General features: G+C 39.3%; 1 protein-coding gene across 3 annotated transcripts in view; it reads left to right on the top strand.

Moving 5' to 3' along the window:
- COL28A1 (collagen type XXVIII alpha 1 chain) overlaps nt 1–5,233 on the top strand; it is an 83,006-nt gene extending 77,773 nt beyond the window's left edge. For 2 of the 3 annotated variants that reach the window (XM_068934928.1, XM_068934927.1), the window contains 3 exons: nt 994–1,210; nt 3,176–3,358; nt 4,330–5,233. In XM_068934928.1, the coding sequence (XP_068791029.1) occupies nt 994–1,210; nt 3,176–3,354 (396 nt within the window). In that variant the 3' untranslated portion in view covers nt 3,355–3,358; nt 4,330–5,233. The remainder of the gene's footprint in view (nt 1–993; nt 1,211–3,175; nt 3,359–4,329) is intronic. The other variant, XM_068934926.1, reaches the window with a different exon arrangement.
- The last annotated feature ends 17,813 nt before the right edge of the window (nt 5,234–23,046 follow it).

Below are 23,046 nucleotides of genomic sequence, written 5' to 3'. Positions count from 1 at the left end.
CTGTAAAGGGGAAGATGTAGAACATAGTATCAAATTCCTTCCTGCTTTCAATAGATAATAAGGATTAATGCACTTGTTTATACTGTATTTATACTAAATTCTTGCAAATCTTCTTGAATATACTAAAACACTAGAGAGATAAATATTTATATAATTTAATTTGAAGAGGTATATTGGCTTCTTAATATTCTGATCAAGGTAATCTTTAAAATTTTAGTAATTAGCAACTGGATATTAGACAGCTATAAAAAGGAAAGAAGGTGATTTGTCATGTGGCCTGATGCGGGTAAGGATGAGAAGTTCTCAGTCTTAGGATATGGTTCCTATAGCACAAGTTTTGGAAATTTTTGCTCTTGAGACATACTCAAGGGATTCCACATCTAAAACAATCTTTGGAGGAGCATAATGCCTGTATGTTTTTTCTATGAATAACATAACTGTTCCTCCTGCCTGCCATTTTCCATTTCTTGGCAGACTTAAAATGCCTGATCATTCCTAGTGAGTGTAATAGATGTTAGTAAGCACTCACTCCAAAGTTCCCTACATGTTTTGTTTTACTTATGTTACAGACTAAGTGGCACCTGAAATTTTGCTTAAATGGATTTCATTTGGCTTAGTAACTAACTGGAAGGCATTATTTTGCCTGCTCAGTTAGCTCTCAGTGTCAGAAAAAAATCAGTTGTAAAATCATGGTCACCTACTGAGTGACTGAAGCAAGAACTGAAAGCAGGGGCTGCTTCTGCTCCATTCCCTCGCCACTAAGGCTCCTTCGCTTAGCTGAGCTGGGGAACAGAGGATAAAGGGCCAGACAGAGTGAGGAGGAAGGGCTACAGGCTGATACTTTGCTAGAAGGAGGTTTGAATGCACCTGCCAGTATTGCTAAATGCCTGAGAAAAATACCATTAGTTTCCTACATCGAATCCTGCAATTTTTTTTCTTAAGATCTGAGCCCAAATACATTTTCAGTTATATGATTTTGACTCCTTTCTTTAGCTTAATCCACCGAGGACCCAATATACCAAGCCATTGTCATATGCTCAGGATCATACCGTGACCAACTCTGCTCATAGAGAGTCAAGAATTCCTCCGCTTTACAACACTGCTGAAATCAGACCTCAGAGTCCAGTAGTCAATCCTCTGTTCAACGTAACTGCAGCTGAAGATCACCAGCTAACAGTGTTGCAAGCACGAGTAGTAACAACTCAAAAAGGTAAGGAATAAATACTGCCCTCAGAATACTGGGGTAGGTGGGTGGGCAGTAATGCTCCTATTCTGGGGATGGTGAAATACATAGATTTGTCCACACTCTTTTCCTTTTCAAAGACTTCCTGAATGCTGATTGCTTTTCACAGTGCTTTGAACAAAAAGATACTTAAAATATTTTAGGCAGAGAAATAAAGAGGCCAAAGAGATTAATGAGATAATCTTTCATGCTTGCAGACCCATGTTTGAGTCTTTTAGAATAGAAAAGAAATAATTTAGCATCTGGCTATACATCTGCTATTGGGTCTATCATGGAGGACTGGGGTTTGGAGATGCAGCAGATATGGTTTGTCAAAAATGAGTGGCGTAGCCAAGGTAGTAAATAATCCGCTCAGTAAACTTTCTCTCTCCTGTTTCTGCTTTCAGATTTTAGATCCTACATCATTGTACTCTAGAAATAGCATAAAACCCCAAGATTATAAAATTAGTAGTGTTAAGGTTTTCATGGGAGCTGCAGGTCCTCATCACCTCCATAAATCTGCTCTTCACCTCAAGTAAAGGCTATTGGTTTCAAACTGTAGGGCAAAATATTTTCTTGATCAGTAGATTAATTAAGAACTGTGTGTGTGACATCTGTGGCTGATAAGGCAGGGAGAGGGGGGAATGGGACTAAAAAAAGTGATCTACATGATCAGTTAGTTGAGGAAAATCATAAAAAGCTATACAAATAGCTGAAATTACCTATTACAAGTTCTATAAAAATATTATATAGGTCCTTGCAGCAATACTAAACAACACTTCATAAAATGACTTCCAGAAGCTACCTGACACCTGAGCGTCAGAACATGTATAGGACGTTGCACATTCATTACATTTACTGTCTTCTACCTCTCCACTTCGTGTACTCTTCAGAATTCTTTCTCAGTTGGCAGCTGACAGAAAAAGACAGCTTTATGCCTGGCCCCTCGTGAAGAACAGGCCTTGGGCAGCATACCTGGGGGGGGGTTGGGGGACTCCAAGCCTCTCTTTGTGGCAGAACTTTCAATTGTAAAGCCTTCTTTTTCCTTTTTTTTGTTTTTTGTTTTTTTCCTAACTGGCTCCTGCTTTCATCATTAGCTTTGCAGTATTTTTTTTCTTCGTCAGGTCATCTTCCTCCCTGAAGATTATTTCTTTGGCTTTCTAAAAAGGACTGGAGGGACAGTGTTTTCCTTCAGAAACCCCATGCAGCGATAGGAAGTCACAGAGGCCCCTCTCAGAGAGCAGACATCTGGACTAGACGAGCAGATTGCAGTGCTCAGAACTGGTGTATGGGCAATGGAGAGATGGTCGAGTCAAAGCAGCCAAGTTGAAGCTCCTTTTGCTGACACAGCAGAAGTAAAGACAGGAGCAGGGCAATGTTTCTCAAAGAACCTGTACTTTCCCCATAAGCAAAACAGACCTGTTCAATCCAGCAGGCAATCTCTTAAAGTTGGCGAGGACAGAAACTCCCGTCACAACTCTGATAAAGAAAATCTAGCTAGTGAAGAGAAACCAAGTATTGAAAGAACTGGCTTCTAAAGCAGGAAGTCTGCACTGAAACCAACCAAACAACAAACCCCGCTCCCTCCCGCAGTATAGTTACACATATGAAACACATCTTTTGTCATCTGGTTGCATCTGGCTGCATGTGGTGAGAGCCGGAGTTTCAAACTTAGATGACACCACTTGTGTACCAATTGTGGGTTTAGGTATTTAATTAACAGTTTGGTTCTAGCATCAGGATTTAGGCAGTCTCATTTGAAACTGAGCCTATGTTTGGTTAGACCTGTTCACAGAACGCATTACTATAAATGGAGGTTTGGCAACAAATTGAAAGCTGCATATATCCTCCCAGGCCCTACAAGAAAATAAGTGGGTGTCCTTATTGAAGAAGGCACTTATAGAAAAATGTATCTTATCCCCAAATTCCAAGCTAACTTTTATTCATATACAGATTCAGATCCAAAGTGTTTGGAACCTATGAAACCAGGGGATTGCCGAGACTATGTGGTGAAATGGTATTATGACAAGAATGGCAATTCTTGTGCCCAGTTCTGGTACGGAGGTTGTAATGGCACCAACAATAGATTTGAAACGGAAGAAGAGTGTCGAGAAACCTGCATTGATATATGAACAAGTAAGTTATCTCCATCAGATCGACCTTCAATCACCTCTTTTCTAGACTGAAAATTTTTAGTCTATTTCAACATATCACATACTAGACATACATATCATGCCATACTCTCTCCCTTTGGTCAACTTTGATGCCTTTCTCTGAAACTTTTTGAGATGGTGGGACCAGAAGTGTACTGGTACTCTTGGGTCATGGATTTATACAGTGACATAATGAAGTTCTCTGATTTGTTCTCTATTCCCTTCCCTAGTTTTTAACACTATTTTTGATTTTTTGACCGTTAATGAGGATGGAGGTAATATTTTTGTAGATCATAATTCCAAGACTTCATGTATGGGATAAGCTGAGAATTCATCATTTTATATGTGAATTTAGGATCATTTTCCCCTATATTTCTCATGTATTTCACATTTATCAAAACTCATTTTTCCTCTGCCACTCACTGTTTATTCAGTCAGTATCACAAGGTCCTTCTGCAATTTCTAGCAGTCACCTCTTTTCTTTACTATTTCAGAGTGACAGAGTATTATCACAAACTTTGTCACCTCACTTTTTTACCCTCCTATCTAGATTATTATGATTAAATGGAGCAGCACAGACCATAGCACACAGTGACTTCTCTCCACTTTTATTCCCTTTCCTTTGTTTTCTTCTTTCCACTACTTATTTATAAATTAGAAGACTGTTCTTCTCAATCCAATGTAACTTTCTTTAAGATTCTTCGGTGAGGGACCTTATGTTTTGGAAACCCAGGCAGTCTGTATTAACCATCTTAGGTCTGCATGCTTAGTGAATGGACTTCAAAGCTTACTTATCAGTAATTTGTAACATCCTTTCCAAAAGCCATAGAGCTCCTCCCCAATAAATATATTAAAATATTATATTTGATCTTTCACTATAAAAAAATCATTGACCTGCAGCATGTATTTTTCTTAACTTTTCAAGAAAATTAATCAATTCACTATTTCTTCTAGAAATGACTGCTATTTGGAGTTTTTAAAGCTGGACGTTTGCATGTATTGAGGAAGGAATGATTGAGAAGAATCCAAAATGATATGTTAACATGGATATGCTACCATCACATCACTCTACCTTCCCCGCTACGGTATTCACATTAACTAGATTCCTGTATAGCATGTTATCTAAACAACATAGCAATAACTATCACACATACACACACATGAGAACATACCTTTTCCCTCCATGTTTATAATAAGTTGGTACCACATGTGGCAACGATCAGACTCTATTTTTAGGACTCAAATGTCAAAAGTGTTGACACTCAGCATGTAATGACAGAGGTCTCTTATTCTCTTGGAAGAAAAAAATATGCTCCAGTTTTAAACAAGAGTAAGTGGTTTCTGAAATTAGTACTCTTATTACAGCATTTTGAGACATACATTAAGATTTTCATTAATTAGAGTGCCTCTTTGGAATGTAAATGCCACAGCTATAAGTAATTAGAGGGTTTTTTTCCCATGAAAGCACATTTGGATTAGCACCAATATCACCTTTTCAGTTATGAGGGCAGGACTTCTGTTCAGAATTACATTAAAATCTATAGGATTCTTCAAGTCCTTTAGGCTAGTCAGTACATTTTGATTTCTCAGGGCCTCTGTATTAAATGAATAAAAATGTTATTTGACTCTAATATATGCTATTAAATTAAAAAAGGGAAAAGCACTGAAAGATGTTTACTTATATCCTTTTTACTTTTAGCCATAACCCCATATGATCGCATTGTTAAAACTGAAAATGATGAGCATCTGATTAAAATGGAAAACAACACTCGATAAAGACTCCTGCATTGTTATTTCCTTGCAAAGAACAAACTAGTATCTATACAGACACACTGGACAATTTTTGATATATTTAAAGGAGTTCAAAACAACTGCTTGCACAGTTTTTATTCCCTGTGTAACCAAAAGCCAGCATATACCACGCAAACCTAATGCCATGGGGAGAAGTGCTTGAAGTACAGTTTTTAAAGGAATGAAGGGCTCAACTTCTTCCAAAAACCTGGCCTTTCCACTGAGTTCCAAATTAGAAAAAAAAACAACCACCCAGCTCTTATTATGCTCAGAATTAATATGGTGACCTCTCCGGAAAAACTGGCAGTACAATTAATATCTGGTTGACATGGAACAGTGAAACACAAAGACAATATCTTGTGCTAGGTATTCTGCGGTATGCTGAAAGTGAACGGACTCTGTGGTACAGAACAAAAGTCAAGGTGTTGAAATCAGCTATTGTTCTTATTTTGAAAAAAAAAAAGCAATTTGACAAAACTTTTAATAAGGCCCTCAGTCTGCTGTGGTTTTTTGGATATGAAGGACAAATGGCTTCAAAACATGGCACAATGATATAGATGGACTCTTGTGGTAAGTAAGATCAGCCAGATACAAAACTGGCCATAATCAGCAAGTCAGCTAAAAGGTTACAGGCAAACAAGCTACCTACTAGTGGAATGAAAAGATCACAGAAAGAATCAAATTACTTCTCAATAATAAAGCTAATGCCATCATAACAAGAATTTCTATGCATTGGAGACATTTAATAGTGAACAGATGTCCAAAACAAATAACTTCAGCAAGAGAAGAATAACACAGGCTTTGAAAAAACAGAGTAAGACATATAGACCACACCAATATTTTCAGATTGGCTGGAAAAATTAAACTCAAAACTTAAATCATACTAAAATATAATATTAACATATCAAACTCAAAAGATGCATTGAGCGACTTTTTTTCTGGTATATGTCTAAAATCCAGTATTTAGAATTCATTTCAGTTAGATGAGAGAGGCAATGTAGAAAATACTAAAATAAGAGGCAGAACAAGCATTTTTTAGGAGAAGATTAGCATTAAATATGACCCTCACATGCAAACAAATTTTCTGAAGAAAAAAAAATCCACCAAACCCCCTCCACCCCAGGATAACCCCTCCCAAGTAGCCTGCACTCAGTAAGGGGGTACATGTAACATCCTATGCTTCAGTGGGAATAACTCATTGCACTGATATGGGATAGCAAGCAAGTTATTCAAGTCAGATAGAAATGCTGCAGAAAAGAAAAAAAAAAGAGGAATGAGGTATTCAGTTAAAAGAGAAAAAAAATGTGCAGAGTTAAGCTCTACTGTAGATTACTTATGGATAGCCATAAATTCTCGGATGGTGGTGGTTTCCACAGTCCCCCACCCTTCATTTCATACCTGCTAGGAATATTTTAGGTATAACTGCTCCTGGAAACCCACTGTGGCAATGTTTCTGCCTGGAATCCCAAGATCCCTTCAGCCCCATAGCCTGTGAAGCTATGAATTTTTAATGGAGAAAGAACAAGAAGAAGGTCAGCTTCTTCAGGGTGGGAATAGCTGTTATAGTCAGCTGCATATCTCCAGCCACAATACAAACCCAACCAGTAACCATTGTCTTGTCTAAGAAAAACGTGGCATATGATTGAATTTGAAAATGTGACGATGTAAGCTGGAGGGGTGCAAAAATGTCTTCTAAATATCACTTAAACCTAGTGAAAGTGCAAACTTTTGGTAAATTTGTCCAGCTTTGGTAAGTACAAATAGTGACACCATTTGTTATATAACAACGTTAAAATCAGAGTTGCTCTCTGCTAACATGAATAGAAGGAGTTTTCTTAGAGCAATTAAACTAGTGTGATCCATAAAAACACTGCTTTCTTCTCTACTTTAGTGCAGAGTTGACTAGAACATATTATAGCAAAAAAGCAGAAATTAAGCCTCTAAAGTTTTTTTGTTTTGTTTCATTTTAATTTACATGCTGTTTAAGTCAGATTATCGTGAAATAAGCATCCTTTGCTGTTCAGGTTTTTCAGTGAAGCCTCAGACTACAATCTCTGAATGCATGCTCTGTTATTTATTCAAACATGGAAAGTCATGTCAGCCCATTCCAAAAGGACGAATCTCCTCTAAAGCTGTATCAGCATTGACTGCAGCCTTGTTTCCTACAACTCTTCACCCGTCGAGAGTGCCTTAAGCTAATACACCAGGAGGGGGCACCTTGTGCCAAATACCTACTGCTGTGTTCTTTTAAATTGTATAAAATATTGAAACACCATTACTAATTAAAAGCATTACCTTTTCCACTGGCAAACAAACAAACCCTTTATTTACGTTGCAGGTGAATTTTAATAGTGAGAATATTTTAATAATGAAATCTTTAAATCTTCTGCAGAACTAAACCAAACACTACAAATCATAAAAGTTGGAAATGAAGGTGCGAATAACAGAAGTTTTTCCTTCTGTAAAACCAATCATTACAAGGCAATTCTATTTGAGACATCTTTGCTTCTAACAGCTCTAGATTTACACTCAGAAAAGAAAGTTTATTCACAGGAAAATAGTACCTGTAGCTACTAATAGTACAACAGCAGCTTTTCACTTTGAGAAACGTTGCTAATTCTCTTGCAAACACCTAACAAAATGAGTTTCTCTCTTGCCTCAGTCACTGCCTGTCTCTAGGGCCAATTCCAAGTGTTTTAGGATGCTGTCTTTTCCTTGACTGTCCTGCTGCCCGCACTCCTTAGTTTCTTCTACATCTTCAAATTTCCTCTGTGCTACTCTAAACGTATGGAAAAATATGTGACATTTCCTGGACTACAAACATCCTCCTAACAACTGATTATTATATTCCTCTGTTGGAAATAACTCTCAAAGAAGTTCCTTAGAAAAAAATGTGATAGCGCTGATTCACTGATAAGCATGGCTGTGACCAGCATCCATTTTTTAAAAGTAAGGTTTAAGGAACAAAACAGGTTTACCACAGGATTCCAGCACCTTTCCTCCTCATTTTTGTCCTTTCTTCCTGGCTCTGTTGGTGCCACCTGTGCAAACACACTCTTCTCAAAACTTCTGAAGGCATCCAGCTCCCAGCACATAATTCAAAGCAAGTCCTCATGGGTAACTTGTTGAATTAAAAAAAAAAAAAATCTTTTTTTTTTTAACAAAACAAATAACCCTCGCCCAGTGGAAGAGCCAAAATCTTCATGCGGTAGGTATGCAGCTTCCCCCCGCTGTTTCTGGCTGCAAGTACAGCACCTTTTCGAAGAGCTCCTGACACGTGAGATCCTGTAGGGCCAGCACTGAGATCTTTGACACCCCAATTATCTACTCTTATTCTTCCTGCAGCTTTTTATCAAACCTCTTTTATAACCATCATTTCCGTTTCCTTACTCCTGCTTTTTACTTTCCTAATTGCAGAGCTTCCTCAGCTGCTGCTACAGCTGAATCAAAATTTAAAAACTCAGCAGATCACAGTTTTGAAATCAGAGTCCAATGTAAGCAGAAACCTCAGATATTACACCTGGTAGCTACACAATGCTGCCATTGCATTCATTTTAGGCTATTGTGTTGAAAGGTTAATTGACAGCTGCAGGCAGATCAGTACAATTCTCCTAGGACATTTTACTTACATAAAAACTGAAGTCCAATTTGAAATTAAAATACAGCTTCACACAGAAACGTAGCTAATGTACACCCAGCTCTATTTACAGAACATATGCTAAGACCATTTTGACTTTTCTCAGCTTGCACAGGAAATGTAACTGGCCTTTTCAAAGACCAGCAGAAACATCACAGTTATAGCCGAACTATAATTTTTCACTTATGCCCCCCCGACATTGACCTTTTCCACAGTATTCTGTAAAGCACTAGGTTTAGCACACTGTACTGTGGTCAGTGCTTGAATTAAAAAAGAAAAACAAATAGAAAATGTGAACTTGGTTCTTTCCACAAAAGCATCAGCTAACAAAAAAAAAAAAAAGAGGATCTGACTCTCCAGAAACCTCTCCTGGAAAAAGCAGCTAGCCCTGTGGACTGTCTAGCAGTGGGTGTGCTTTCCCATTACAGATGAACTGTGTCCATCTTAACATAACAGGGCTTTTCTGTCTTCTTGGTGATTAGGAAGCGGTCTTACAAACCCTGCTTCACAAATAAACATGAGCCTACAGGCTTTCCCGGTTTCTGCTTCTTTCACCAGCTTGGACAAGGAGAGATATGTGAGGACATTCTGGTCAAGTCGACCCTTTCTAGACAGTCAAATGGTCATATTTCAGCACGCTCTAGAAACATCCAGGGGAAATGCTGCCGTTTGCCATCCCGGGATGCTTTTTCAGACATTGTGTGTAGCCATTTCCAGAAGAAGAGGCCAAAAATAAAGACAAGCGGTAAAATGATCAGATCCATATTTGTCTTTGCTTGAGGTACTTTGATGGCAAATTATAAACGGAGTAATTAGCAAAGCATTGGAAACCTCTGTTCTTTGCGGCTTACGCAAGGATCAGTCACTAGAGGTGAATATTTGCTAAATGTTTCCATCAGGAAACAAGGACCTACAACACTCAAAATTCTTGAAAAAGCATAGAAGACACTGAAAAATCACCAGATTATCTGGTTCAATTAATGTTCAGATCTGCTTTTTATATGCAAATCAGACAAAGGAGAAAGAAGCACCAAGAGAACAGGTGAGCATTTCATGTGCAAGGGCAGGCAGCTTTGATTTCTTTTTTAATAAAGTCAAAGAAAATGAGATTATGGGATGCATAAATCAATATTAAATGGAAGATATTTTAATGTATTTATTTGTTCAGAATCATTCTGTGTTCTAGAGTGTGGGATAATCATTCCAAAACTACATATACAATTAGAATGCATTGTTATGATTTATAAATTATAATATCTTTTTCATGAAGTTCAAACAGAGGAATGCAAGATGCCCCGAAAGAGGTGAGTCTGGGATTAATCAGAAAGAGCCCTGGAGAAATATAAAGTATACTTGCTTAGTAGTACTTAGTAGATTATTGTCTGAGACGGCCTTAAACGTAGGTGTCTGTGCTTCCAGGAATACTATCGCTTGTTTTAGTAGGAACAGAATCAGCTCTAACTTTCTAGGATATGTGAAACTCAGATTTCTAGCCAAATTCTACTTTAGTTTGGCTCATTTTTCTAGCTAGGAGTATGCAGAAATTCAGCCAACTGGATAAGGCAAAACAGAAAAAAAAATGTGATCCACAAAGATTTTCTATTTTGCTTTTCCAGCTCCACATAAGACCTGATGAAGAAAAATTTCTAAAATGGAAGGAAGAACACTGTGACTGTCCTCAGGTGCTCCTGGCTCTATCCCTCTGTTTTCAGCAGCTGTAGCCTTGTCATGTGTGGACAGGGAAGGAGAAAGGAGATTTTTGCATTTTATTGGCATAGCAAAAAGGCTCTCTCCAACATCTGGCATATTGGACCCAGGGACATAAACATAGCCATTTCTTGTTGTAAAAATAACTGAAGAAAAGAGTTTTGATAAGAATAAATCTGGCAACCACAAAGCTGAAAGAGTAAGTAAGTAATGCCCCCTTCCCAGAAATTGTTTCAGGTTAGCTTTAAAATTGCTGCAAACGCAACTAATCCCTCAACCAAAGCTCAGTGAAGTGAAGGAAAAGTCACTCTTCCATTAATCTTACTGCTCTTGGGATCAGGCTCGCAGACGAAATGAAGAACACTTACATATAGGTGCCTCAGTGCCGAGAGCTGGAGCTCCAGGGGCTGTAGTTTCGTAAACCAGGTCAGCGCCAGCCCTCCTCGTGGGCTGCCTTTGTAGGGCAGGGCTGCAAACAATTGTTGGACAGGCCATAAACTGGCACGAGCTTTCTAGTAGCGCTTCGTTGCTGTAATTCCTGCCAATCTCAGCCGTAGCAGGCGGATTTGGATGTAGGACAGGGTGCTGATTTTTGACTTCAGACAATACAGTGCTAAAACTAAAAGGTTTGGGGAACTGACTGTAATCCTATCAATAACAATATAACCTTCTCTCCTCTGTTTTGCTGGTTGAAATCCAGGTAAGCAGGCACCACAGGGGCGCAGATTGCCTGAAGAGCTGCTTTTTATGCAGCAGTTTGGTAGATTCTAGCCCACTTCCTTATGGAAACCATACCACTGCTATCATGGCTTAATAGTAACCTCATTAACCCAGTTAGTACCCCTGGCAGCCTCTGCCCAAAGTACTAAAAGCCAAAGTAAATGAGCACCAGGGAGCAGCAAGGCCTTGCTCTGCGAGGGAGGTGAGCCAGGAGCTGGGGGTGATGACACGACACGCAGGCGTGGGCAGAGATCTCACTGACGAGGGGCACAGTCCCACAGTGCCTGAACAAAAAGAGCAGAGCAGGTCTGGGATGGTAACCAGGGTCTGCCAGAGCCCAGTGATCACCAGACAAATCCGTAATGATGAGGCAGGTCTGAGGTGGGAAGTCAAGGTGGCTGATTGGGGGGTCATTGAAGTACTGGGGCAGGCAGGGGCATCCCTGCAGCATCATCTCAGGACCTTGGTCCTTGCCTGAGCGAACCTTCTCCCAGCTCTTCCTCCCACAGCTCTTTGCCCAGGCCCTGATCCAAGTGCTCAGGGCTGCAGCACCTCACGCTGGCCTTGGGCACAGGGAGCCAAACCCTGGGTGTGGAGAGAAGAGGTTGCAGAGCCTGCTGGTGCGCTCTAGGCCCCAACAGAGAGATCCCATCACAACCCTCTGTAAATCTGGGATGTGCAGTGGAGACATGCCACTGTTCATGCAGAGTCTATGGCTAGAGGATATTTCCGTTCAGGGGCTTCAGCTCCCTGTGACTTTTAACAGTGACAAGAATAATTTTTTAAAACAAAAGTGATAACATATTTAAGAATACTGGAAATGTGGAGTCAATAACTTATTAGTTTGAAATAACTTTGTATTTTAGGGCTCACAATCGGTATTATATAAATAATATATACATCTGAGATATTGCTGCCTTATGGAGGAGACTTTCTGAACTAGCCACTTTCAGGACACATCCCATGTATTTCAGAAACAGGTGCTGCCAGGGAACGACTTATTGGGAGTATTTGTGTTGGTGCTCCTCCAGCTCAGAAGGCCTGACTAGGCGAACAGGTTAAAACTTACAGGAGGCTTAAACCTGCCAGAACAGTAAATAACGAAGACCAATAATTCCAAAGACCCAGCAAGGCTCAGAGCCTAGGCCCGGGATGTGTCCCAGAACAGCCCATAGGGAAGAAGGGTGTGCAGAGGAAGGAGGGCCAGCATGGGAAAGCGGTCATCCGGAGCAGCGCTTTAAGGATTTTGCAGTCTGCTAGCCGCGTGCTGGCCCGGCGCTGACTACACAATGACAGGGGTGGAGAGCAGGGTGCGCGAGGGAGACTGGGGACATTTAGTGGCAATTTCCCATAGAGAGCTAATAGCAGTAATTCTTTTGAAAACTGGCAATTTCAGCTACTTATTTCATTCAGGGCAACTCCCTAGCGTGTCATGTTTCCTCAAAGGATAGTTCCTATTGGTTTTTAACTACGCTGTAAATTAATATGTGAAATATGTTTGTTGACCACAAAGGCTGCATTTTCCAGTTAACTAATTCACATATAATAAGATTCACAAATAAAACCTAGTTTTGAAAATTAGCATTTTCATGCAATGACCTTCAGAGAACTATGACTGAGATTTCAGTAGACTGTGTGCTGTATAACTGTATAGATCACAAACTATTTGAGGCACAGATTCCCCCAAAAAACTGACTATGACAGTGCTGGTGGCAGAACTGCACTCTGTAATTAAGATTGAAAGGAATTTTGTACTTGGAAACTGAAATATTTTTGTTACATATATAACATATACTATAGTCAACGAAAAGTCACAGTACTTACTGAATATTCCAAAATAGATAGGTTAAACTGTACCAATTAAAACTACTTAAGCAGACTCTTTGAGAATTTATTAGTCAGCTACCAAGCTTTTTTGACCTTTTTGATGTACTCAGTAGTGTGTTGGGTTTGTTTACTATTTATATGCAGGTTGAAACTTTCCTTTCTAAGAGAAGAAAACTCCTCAACAAAGTTCTCTTTTATTAAGTTAGAGTTCACATTAGTAATTTAGGGTACCATAAGATGCTGTACTGGTTCTAAAGTCGAACATTAAAAAACTTCTCATGTCAGTGAAAAGAAACGCAGCATTTTAAATGATGCAGATGCAGTACAAGGCCCCAACAACCTTAGCTTTATCTTACAGTGCCACCGGGAGGAAAATAACAAAATGCCTTGATAAAACAAATATAGCAAGACGTCAACAGGTTTTTACAAATCATATCAAAGTTAACTTCAAAAACTACTAGCTTAGCAGCAAGAGCTGGCTGAAGACTTTCAAATCACCTCTTAATTCATCTCACAAAATTACATTGTCTGTTGACTGCTGCAGCTACCTCACGTTCCTCAGTCTCTTTCATGAAGTTATTAATTGTCTTATGTTTGATGTTTAACCTGGACGTTGCATAAGCTGGACGTTGAACAAATGTCCTGTTGAACATTGCAGTGACGTATCTTGCCGGTATTTGTTAACTATGAGGCAGGGACACAGAGGTAGAAAAAAATCTTTAAGTACTTCTGTAATATAAAACCCAAAGAGCAACAGACCCCATAAACACACAGTGAAAGAGAAATAATCATTTAATTGCTGATACTCATTTCCTCTTGTAGTGCCCCACTTCATCTATAGCTGTTACAGTATTGCTGAATTTGGCAAATTTAGCTCCAGCGATAAGTGTCAAGCACGGGAGCGTTTGCTGGGAACCCAAGCACATCAGGCCTCAGAGCAACAGCAGCAAGGAGCGAAGGAGGGTCCCAGCTCCCGGGGAGCGTCCAGCACCAAACCTGGTGCAGAACGTGTAATGCTGGAAATGAAGGTGTTTATCACACAGGAACAACCTTAACTCTGCTCTGGGTTATCTACCCTGGTGATCTGAGGATAAGCGCTCCAGAGCTCTTTCGCAAGCATGCAGAAAGGCTGCAGGAAGTCCAGGATAAAAGCAAGGAATTTGATCTCCGCTTCTAGGTTATATCTCAATATGCCAAGTATGACCCCCCCCACACACACCTGCGATATAAGTTGAGCTACCTTCCTGCCTCCCCAGACAGCTCTAACTAGCAATGCCCAGAAACATCTGTTCTGTAAACACCTCTGAGAATAAGGTTTCGTTCTCAGAACATCATTTGACTAAACTTCCCCTCCACACACACTTTTTTTTTAAATTAGTCGAACTTGCACACTAAAAGCCTGCTGCTTTTACATATCTTATGCTGCTCTTTGTAGCTTCCTGTTCTAGAGAGAGGGCCCCTTTCAGCCTTCAAAAGAGAAGCTTCTATTAGTCAAACAGCAGCAATGGGAAAGGGCAGCATTAACAGCAGATCTAAAAGATATTTATGATATAAAAATCATTCCAATGACTGCACTTGGATCATTCTCACTCTTAGGTGCATGTTTACCTTGCACAGTCACCACTTACATTTGTAGCACCCTTTGCTCTCCACCTACCCCTGTCTGGTGCTCTAATTGCTATGAGGTTATCGCAGGGCCGCAAGCTTTTGTTTGGACGTTTTCCTCGGCAGGTCTAGGCCTGCTTCCTCCCTCTAATAGAAAACATACGTATTGTAAAACAGCAACTAAACGCAAAGTATGAGTGTAATGATGAATTGAACATCAAAGGAGAACGTTTCCTAACTTGTTGCATTTATTTTTCATGTTCTTAATGTATTTGCTTTTTTAAGGAATAGAAAAAAATAATTGTTAAGCACTGGGCTTAACTCAGACACATTACGGGTGCTGCAGGCAACATAGGCCTAATATAAAGACCTTATATTACTTCTGTCTGGTAAAAATCTGTTTGGATCATGTTCTCACCTTGCCTATAGTAATTTTTTATGGCTTTTTAATAGTGGTTACACACCTACTGGCTATCAGAGATTAGAAGTCTTTGTAACACAGACAAAGGAACTGTGCAAATAGCTGAGTGAACCACCTAGCTCTGCATGCAGGGAAACACGATCAGCTGAGTTCAGCAAGCAGTAGCCACAACAACTGTAAAGGAACACACAGAGAAAGAGGGACCTTTAAATCCAAAAAGCCAATTGTGGATTAACAAGGACACAGCACTGGAAGGAGGAGGGCAAACTCAGAAGCTAGAGTCGGTCAGCTATTTAATACAGTCAAACAGCCCTGTCCCGTCCCGTCCTGTCCTGTCCCGTCCCTCAGATTTGAGGCCTCTGCCCAAATTACAGCACTCCAAGAACTTGACATACACGAGAGTACTTCTAATGTCCAGGAATTCATTATATAATATGTTCTGTATTTCTGAAAACATTCCATTACACAAGCCTTAAATTATAAAGCTTCCTCATAGAGCTGCCAAATCTTTTCAGAAGAAAAAATTTTTAATCACACATGTTTTCTAAGTGTAGTTGTCCCAGTATGAATATATTTTGCCTGTGGTTAAGTATAATGCAGGAAAAAAATGCTTTATGTTTTATTTATGCAGAAGACTAGAATAGTGAGAGGAGTGATTAAGCCTCTACTAAGTTATAATATCCATTACTGAGTTTAGCTGCCATCTCTCAAAATGAAGCACTTATTTGCAAGCTCTGATACAAAGAAGAACATAGTTTTATAGGCAGAAAGTGATGGAAATAATATGCATCAACACCGAAACAGAACAATATAGGCATCTAACCATCCTTCTGTAAAAAGGGAGATAAAAGAAATATGTATCTTGTGTAGCATTATTTAGAATGATATGCAGAAGTCTTTCAGTGACACTTCCTTCCCCTCCGGAAGGAAAGGGAGAAGATAAGAAACATGATGGGAGAAGCATGAAGAAGGATCAGAGGGCATGACTGAGCCCTGCTGGGGGTCGGGTTGGGGCTCTCTGGCTCTAGAAGAAAGCTGACTGCATAGACACAGCAGGGACCGACTGGACCTTGAGGAGCTGAAAGGAACCATGCAGATGTCAAAACAGCTCCCTGCAAAGCTGATAAAACATTATAGGATTGTAGGATAATTCAGGCAGAAAGGGACCTCAGGAGGCCATCTAGTCCATCCAGGATCCTTGCTCAGAAGAGAGTGGGTTATTCAGACCTTTAAACTCCTGAAAACAGCCAAATGTAAGTGAGCCTTATCCTGAAACCTGACCATTTCAAACAACCCAAAGCTTTTCAGGGCAGTCAAGATTGTTCTTCATTCAGAGAAAAAGGTTTGAGGTGTTATTAAATATAGAATGCACTGCCAGATAGCAAGAAATACAAAGCATTGCAGCTTATACACAGAAGATCCATCGTGAGCACATTCCCTTGCTGAGATGCTCAAACTGATACAGATGTTATAGTTGAGATCTAGGCAGCGGCATTATATGAGAATGTAAAAATCAGAGTTTTTTCTCCTCTCCAGTCACGCTGGAATCTCTCTGCTAGTGCTACTGATGGATGCATTAGCACGGGGCATCCACCTGACTAATATTAATAATTTTCTTTTCTTACACTCATCTTAATACAAATGCTACCTCTACAGTATTCAATTACATGTTTAGAAGTAAAAATAATAGCTAATCCAGCTGAACGTAAGTAACCCTTGTTTAAATGTGAAGGCCATAGGACCAGCCAATATCTTTCTCATTCTATCCTGGACCCAGACATACAGCACATAAGTAAATTTAGGTAAAAGACCAAGTAAATTTAGGTAATAAACCTATCCTTTTTACAAATATGCTTTCATTTTCTGTTCTTATTATATGCTTGTAACTTTTACTCATTTTATGGTGATATCAGAAGCAAAATTCCTAGATGCTATATGTAAGAGTAACTAATGCTCTCTCTACCTTTTCTTTGAGGCTCATGAGATTGGAGCATTCAGTGTGACAGCACTGGCATCCCTACACATGGATCTTTAAAAAGCACTGCTAAAAATATACACCAAATCCACAACTCATAGGCTCCAAGAAAAAAGTTAAGCAACATGGATAAACTTTTTGCTGTACGACTGATCAGCAGGCAAAGACCAGATCAAACTAGAAATGTTTTTAGTTAATAGTACCACACATTTTTAAGGTACTATTTTTTCCATCAGTATAGCTGAAAGCTCCTTGAGCAAAAAGTGCTGGTCAAAGCATGCCCTAGCATAACTGCATTTAACAACAGGATTTTTTTTTAAAGTTGAAATATAAATGGATCCATGGATCTCTGACTCATTCTCCTGGGGAAAATATTAGTAACCAGTGCGTTAGTAAGACCCTAATACTACTTTTGTAATCATAGTTTTAAAGCAAGAAGATAGCTGATGCATGAGACTTTCTTCCAGTGGGATTGGTGCGAGTTTGTGAATATTCAGATCTAAGTTTGATAAGACTTCTGCATTTAGAGATCATGAAACTTACCTAAAATGAGAATGCAGACCATACATTTTGAGTAATACAACTGCAGTGAGTCTGAACAAAATGCATGAAGGACAGTTTTGGAAGCTGACAAAGCTAACGTTCATGAAACCTAAGCTAGTTGACAGGGGATCATTTGAAAAGCAGGATGCTCTTGATTAGCCTGATAACAGATGTTCTAATGTGGGTAAAGAGACACTGCCTGTTCTCTGCTAAAAACTGAGACAACATTGACAAATACAAACAAAGACGTCATTGTTCACATTGAAGCTGTGCCAGATTCTGAACAGGAGAGGTTCATTTTTCTAAACTATGTCTAAAAATGAGGTTTAGACATGATTACTCTACCTGTCCTTGAACCATAGTCACATTTCAGCTATGATTTCAACAGGATCTGCAGTGGAATACGTGAAACCTGCTGTTTTCAATAGTGAATACTTGAGCTACTGGTAAGATACTGTTCTATGCTGGAAAAAATTCAAACCCTCAAATGTGATTTTCATATGATGTATACTTAACTCCTGCAGGCCACACACTTGGGCTACAAATCTAGGAAGGATGAAGACTCAAGTTTACAGCCACCTCCTCCTTCCAGTTAAATAGCCACAGAACAGATATTTGAAAATGCCATGGTATTCCTGAATGCAGTGGAACTAGGAGTTTGGAGACACAATTCTTTCCAAAAATTGAATACACATACACATCTATTTGTTTTAATTTCTCTCAGTTACTCAGTCAAGATCTTCAAAAAGTGCAGGGTACTAATGTGAGACAAGACGTTGACTACCTACATGCAGGGTCCAGAGCTGCTGGGGAAGATGGAAAATTCAGAATGGAGCAAGGTAACAGCACTAATCTGGTTCTTCACATGACTGAAGTTCCTGGCAAAGCTCCTTTCCTTTCAGTGGATTAGGATTTTACCCTAGGAGGGTGAAGAAATCAAAGCCTCGAGCAGTTGTTGGAAGCCAGGTTAGAAATTCAAAGAAACAAACCAGACCTTTTGACTTCAAGATGCCAAAGAGGTGGATTCACATGGGCCATAGTTTGGTACTGTAAAACTGAAGAACTGCATCCTGCAAACTTACGTACATACACAAGCCAAGTTTTAGAGCTTAAATAAAAATTGACGTGAACAAATTGCCTGTTTGTTTAACGTTTCTGAGAAGGTCACATCTCTATCCTATTCGGGTCTACTTACCCTGTAACACTACTGCCACTCAGCTTTGCAGGAAACTGTTCACGGCTTTAGGCAAAAGCCTAAAATTAGATAATGACTCTAGCAATACTTAGTGAAAAGTTGAAAAATTCACAGTCCTTCTGGAAGAACATTGATACAAAGAGCCCTCCCTTTTCTCTAAGGAAAATTAAACAGAAAACATTTGTCATACATCTTTAGCCCAACTGGCTGCCACAATTTGAAGCCAGTCCAGCAGTACATCCTACTAAATTGAGAAGCATTTTAAGCATCAAATGATGCTTAAATGAGCCAGCAATGTGCCCTTGTGGCCAAGAAGGCCAATGGGATCCTGGGGTGCATTAGGCAGAGTGTTGCCAGCAGGTCGAGGGAGGCGAACCTTCCCTTCTACTCAGCCCTGGTGAGGCCTCACCTGGAGTACTGTGTCCAATTCTGGGCTTCCCAGTATACAAGAGAGACATGGATCTCTGAGTGAGTCCAGTGAAGGGCTGCTCAGATGATTATGAGGAAAGACTGAGAGAGCTGGGCCTGTTCAGCCCGGAGAAGAGAAGACTGAGAGGCAAACTCATCAAGGCGTAGACGTATCTAAAAGGAGAGTGTCAAGAGGATGGGGCCAGACTCTCCTCCGTGGTGCCCAGTGACAGGACAAGAGGCAACGGGCACAAACATAGGAAGTTCCGTCTGAATATGAGGAAAAACTTCTTCACTGTGAGGGTGACAGAGCACTGGAACAGGTTGCCTAGAGAGGTTGTGGAGTATCCTTCGCTGGAGTTATTCAAAACCCACCTGGACGCGATCCTATGCAATATGATCTAGATGACCGTGCTGGAGCAGGGGGGTTGGACTCGATCTCCAGAGGTCCCTTCCAACCTTGGCCATTCTGTGATTCTGCAGTTCTGTGAAATAGGGTTCCAATGCTTTCTTTGGTAGAGACTCATTTAGATAGACCAGTTCCAAAATGTTTCTAAGTTAGTGACTTTACTTATCGTAGCATAATGTTTTACATACAGACCTGAAGTGAACAGCCACTTCTGGCATGAAAAATGACAACAGGATATCCAATATCACATACTTGTCTCAGAAACACATTGCAGAGCAGGAGTTTAAACTATTCACAGGACAAAAAGACAAAGGAAAAAAAAAGGATGGAAACCTGTTTAAAAGACCAATCACACCGCCAAAAAACGGTAACTCCTTGAACATTGCAAAAGGATTAACACTTTCTCATCCCTGAGAGCTGTGCCTTACACACCAGAAACGCCCAAAGTAAAACTTGGACATTGTAATATCAGGTTTTGTTAAGTACCATGGCAGACTCCAGCACCTGAAGTTTCAACCTAAACTAAATAGAATAAAGCCTATAGAAAGTCTTTCATTTTTCGGTTGGGAGGAAGGGAACATACTTCATGGCTTGTTTCACCACAAAAAAATTGTTATGTACGATGGAACTGGGGGTTGACAGAAGCTGGTAAAAAGAGTTATGAAAATGTAAAAGAATAGGTCATAGCTCAAAACCACATTAAATCTGAGTTACAACATTAATAAAGATGTACTTAGAAGTAATCTTTATACCATGTTTTGTTGACTGACCTCTTTCACTGTCGAGGGCACTCTCTACAACTTATTTCTATTGGTATTTCAAGCAGTCTTGCGGCGGGGGTGGGTGGGTGGGGGGGTGGGTGTGTAAAAGCTAAAAAAATGCAGCGGTCAGGCTGCATTTCTGAATTAAACAACCTCTTTCTTTATAAATGCCAACTACAGCACTAATGCCTAGAAATAAGATCCTGTGATTCAGCTATTTTCCGATGTCTATGTTAAAATACCTCATGTACGGAATAATGAAAATACTCATTACAGGTCTCTGATTTTCTCACTTATGTATTCATTTTATATATATATTTATATACATCAGAATAGTTCCCTCACTAGAGAAACCCACAGGAGAGCCTCATGAAGGCAAAAAAAAAAAAAAAAAAAAAGGTATCCTGAGGAAGAGGAAGAAAGACTGCTAGCCATTTTGCAGCTAGCATTGGAACCATACAGGCTTATTTTCCCTGCAGATCAAAACAAATTTAGTAGTACTCGGATGTAAAATGTTCACTTAAATTTCTTCTTAATTCATACTTATACTAATACACAGAACAGAACCCTAGGAAATTTCCTTGAAGCTCTCTGTAAGTGAGCAGGTTATGAGAGATTACGTTCATTAATGATGTTTCGGTATATCTTTACAACTTCTGGTAATCAAATCTGCAGACTGTTACATATCAAAAACAAAATAAAAACCCAAGCAAAAGAACGACACACTTACAAAACAGTTTTTCTTTATAATAGTGAGTATCACCCTGCAATTTTTTGCACCTGGTTTGATCCTGACAATAGATAGTTACAACATCAGGCCTTAAATGCATAACCTACACCTGGAACTTCAGAGACAAGCTTTTATCTTCTGTTCAATCTGTTGCTGTTCCTTAGCTAAAATACTCTAGCTTTTGAGCGCACTTAAATTTGTGGTCACACCTCCTGCATTTAACAGACATGTTTACATTCCAGTCAGGAGTAATGAAATAGTTAATTAATCCAAGGTAATAGTACTAGTAGGGTGTATTATAGAGCCTAAGGTAGTGAAATATTCACTGCTGTACCATGCTTGTAGCTACCATGTACAACATCCAATATTTTTATACTTAAAGAAAAGAAGCTTCCCATCTTGAAATAAACAGAATGGAATAAATAAATGCAAATGGAATATACTGCTGAATCTTATTCTGCATGAACCAAAGTAACACTTGCACAGGAAGAGTGTCTACCTCAGCATTAGACAATACTTTGAAAACACCCAGTTTTCTAACTTGATATTTTGCAAAGTAGTATGAAAAGGTCAGTAGTGGACTTTAATTGTACCAATTAAAAAAAAAAAAAGGAAGGAGAAAAAAATAAAATAAAACAAAACTCTAGTCAGAGATGCCACACTATCACATCAGATTTGGAGGACTAAAACATTTAGCTGAGATTCTGGATTTGTTCTAAAATTGCTATGTAGCTCACAACAGATGTGTGAAAATGACCCTGAAGAGTTGAGGTATTTGATCGTGTTATTTAAATTTACGATTTAACTGCACTGAATTTTCTTTTAATTCCTGCCCAAATTCTCCTATGCCCCGACAGCTATTCTTCATTTACCCGGGGTGGAAAGGTCAATACAGGCCCAGCAAAACTGAATGCAGAAAACAAACTGTATTGAATTCAGTGTCATCGACATATACTGTAAGTATTTAATCATCATTCTATACTTAATAGTATTACTGAAAAGCAAAAACTAGGTTAGAAAGCACAGCATTTAAATCTTAACAGTCTTCTTGCAGAAGTAAGAGGTTCACTGATGTAAGAAAACTACTGTTATTTCCATTGGCATAATCTTGATTAAACTTAGCATCAGCGCTTGGAGTAGTGAAGCCTGCAGGCCTAAGCTTGAACTTTAACTGAACCTGTGGGATACTGCTGACAAAACAACTGCAGAACCAGCTAGAATCAGCCCTCAAAGAGGCAGAACACAATGGACAGAGGTAACAGTTAACCTTTGGATAAGATACAAAAAACAATGGATAGAGGTATAGATTAACCTCTGGATAAGATAAGGCACTGTGAAGCAGGAACATAGCAAGCGTCCTGGGATGTAGACATGAACCAATCAAAAGGATATACTGTAAGGAGTATAATTATCCAAGAATTATCATAGAATTTCTTTGTTCTGGGTCCCTCTTCAGAGGCACCCAGCTCGAGCCAAAATAAATGATTGTATAAGAGTCACTCTGACTTAGTGGTGAATGCCTGGGGACCTTTACAACAACTGAAAGAATAAACCCTTTTAAAAGGTGGTCTTTCCTACAAAACGGGGTTAATTTTCAATAGCTTTACTCCACCATTGAAGTATTAGCTTTAATCAGTTCACTCAGGTCTATGTAACAATGCAGAGACACTGAAAATCGGGACCATGCAGGAACAACTGCCTGTTTATGTGAATCTTACACTAGCAACTATGATTAATTTTACATTCAAAAAATAACACCTTTGCTTTCTAAATAGTTTACTATTTATTAACAACATACATATAACAAAAAATGTTAGCAAGCGTGAGAATTTTTTAGTTGTCCTGCATCTGCTTAAAAAAAAGGAGCATTTTTATTACATTGAATTGTGCTGCTATAATACAAGTATTTAGGAGGGATAAATGAAGACAGACATACACTGTG

This window comes from Struthio camelus, chromosome 2, assembly GCF_040807025.1.
Source record: "Struthio camelus isolate bStrCam1 chromosome 2, bStrCam1.hap1, whole genome shotgun sequence".
NCBI classification, from domain to species: Eukaryota; Metazoa; Chordata; class Aves; order Struthioniformes; family Struthionidae; genus Struthio; species Struthio camelus.
Note: the sequence above shows the minus strand (reverse complement) of the source record. Positions and strands in the feature narration are given on the sequence as shown.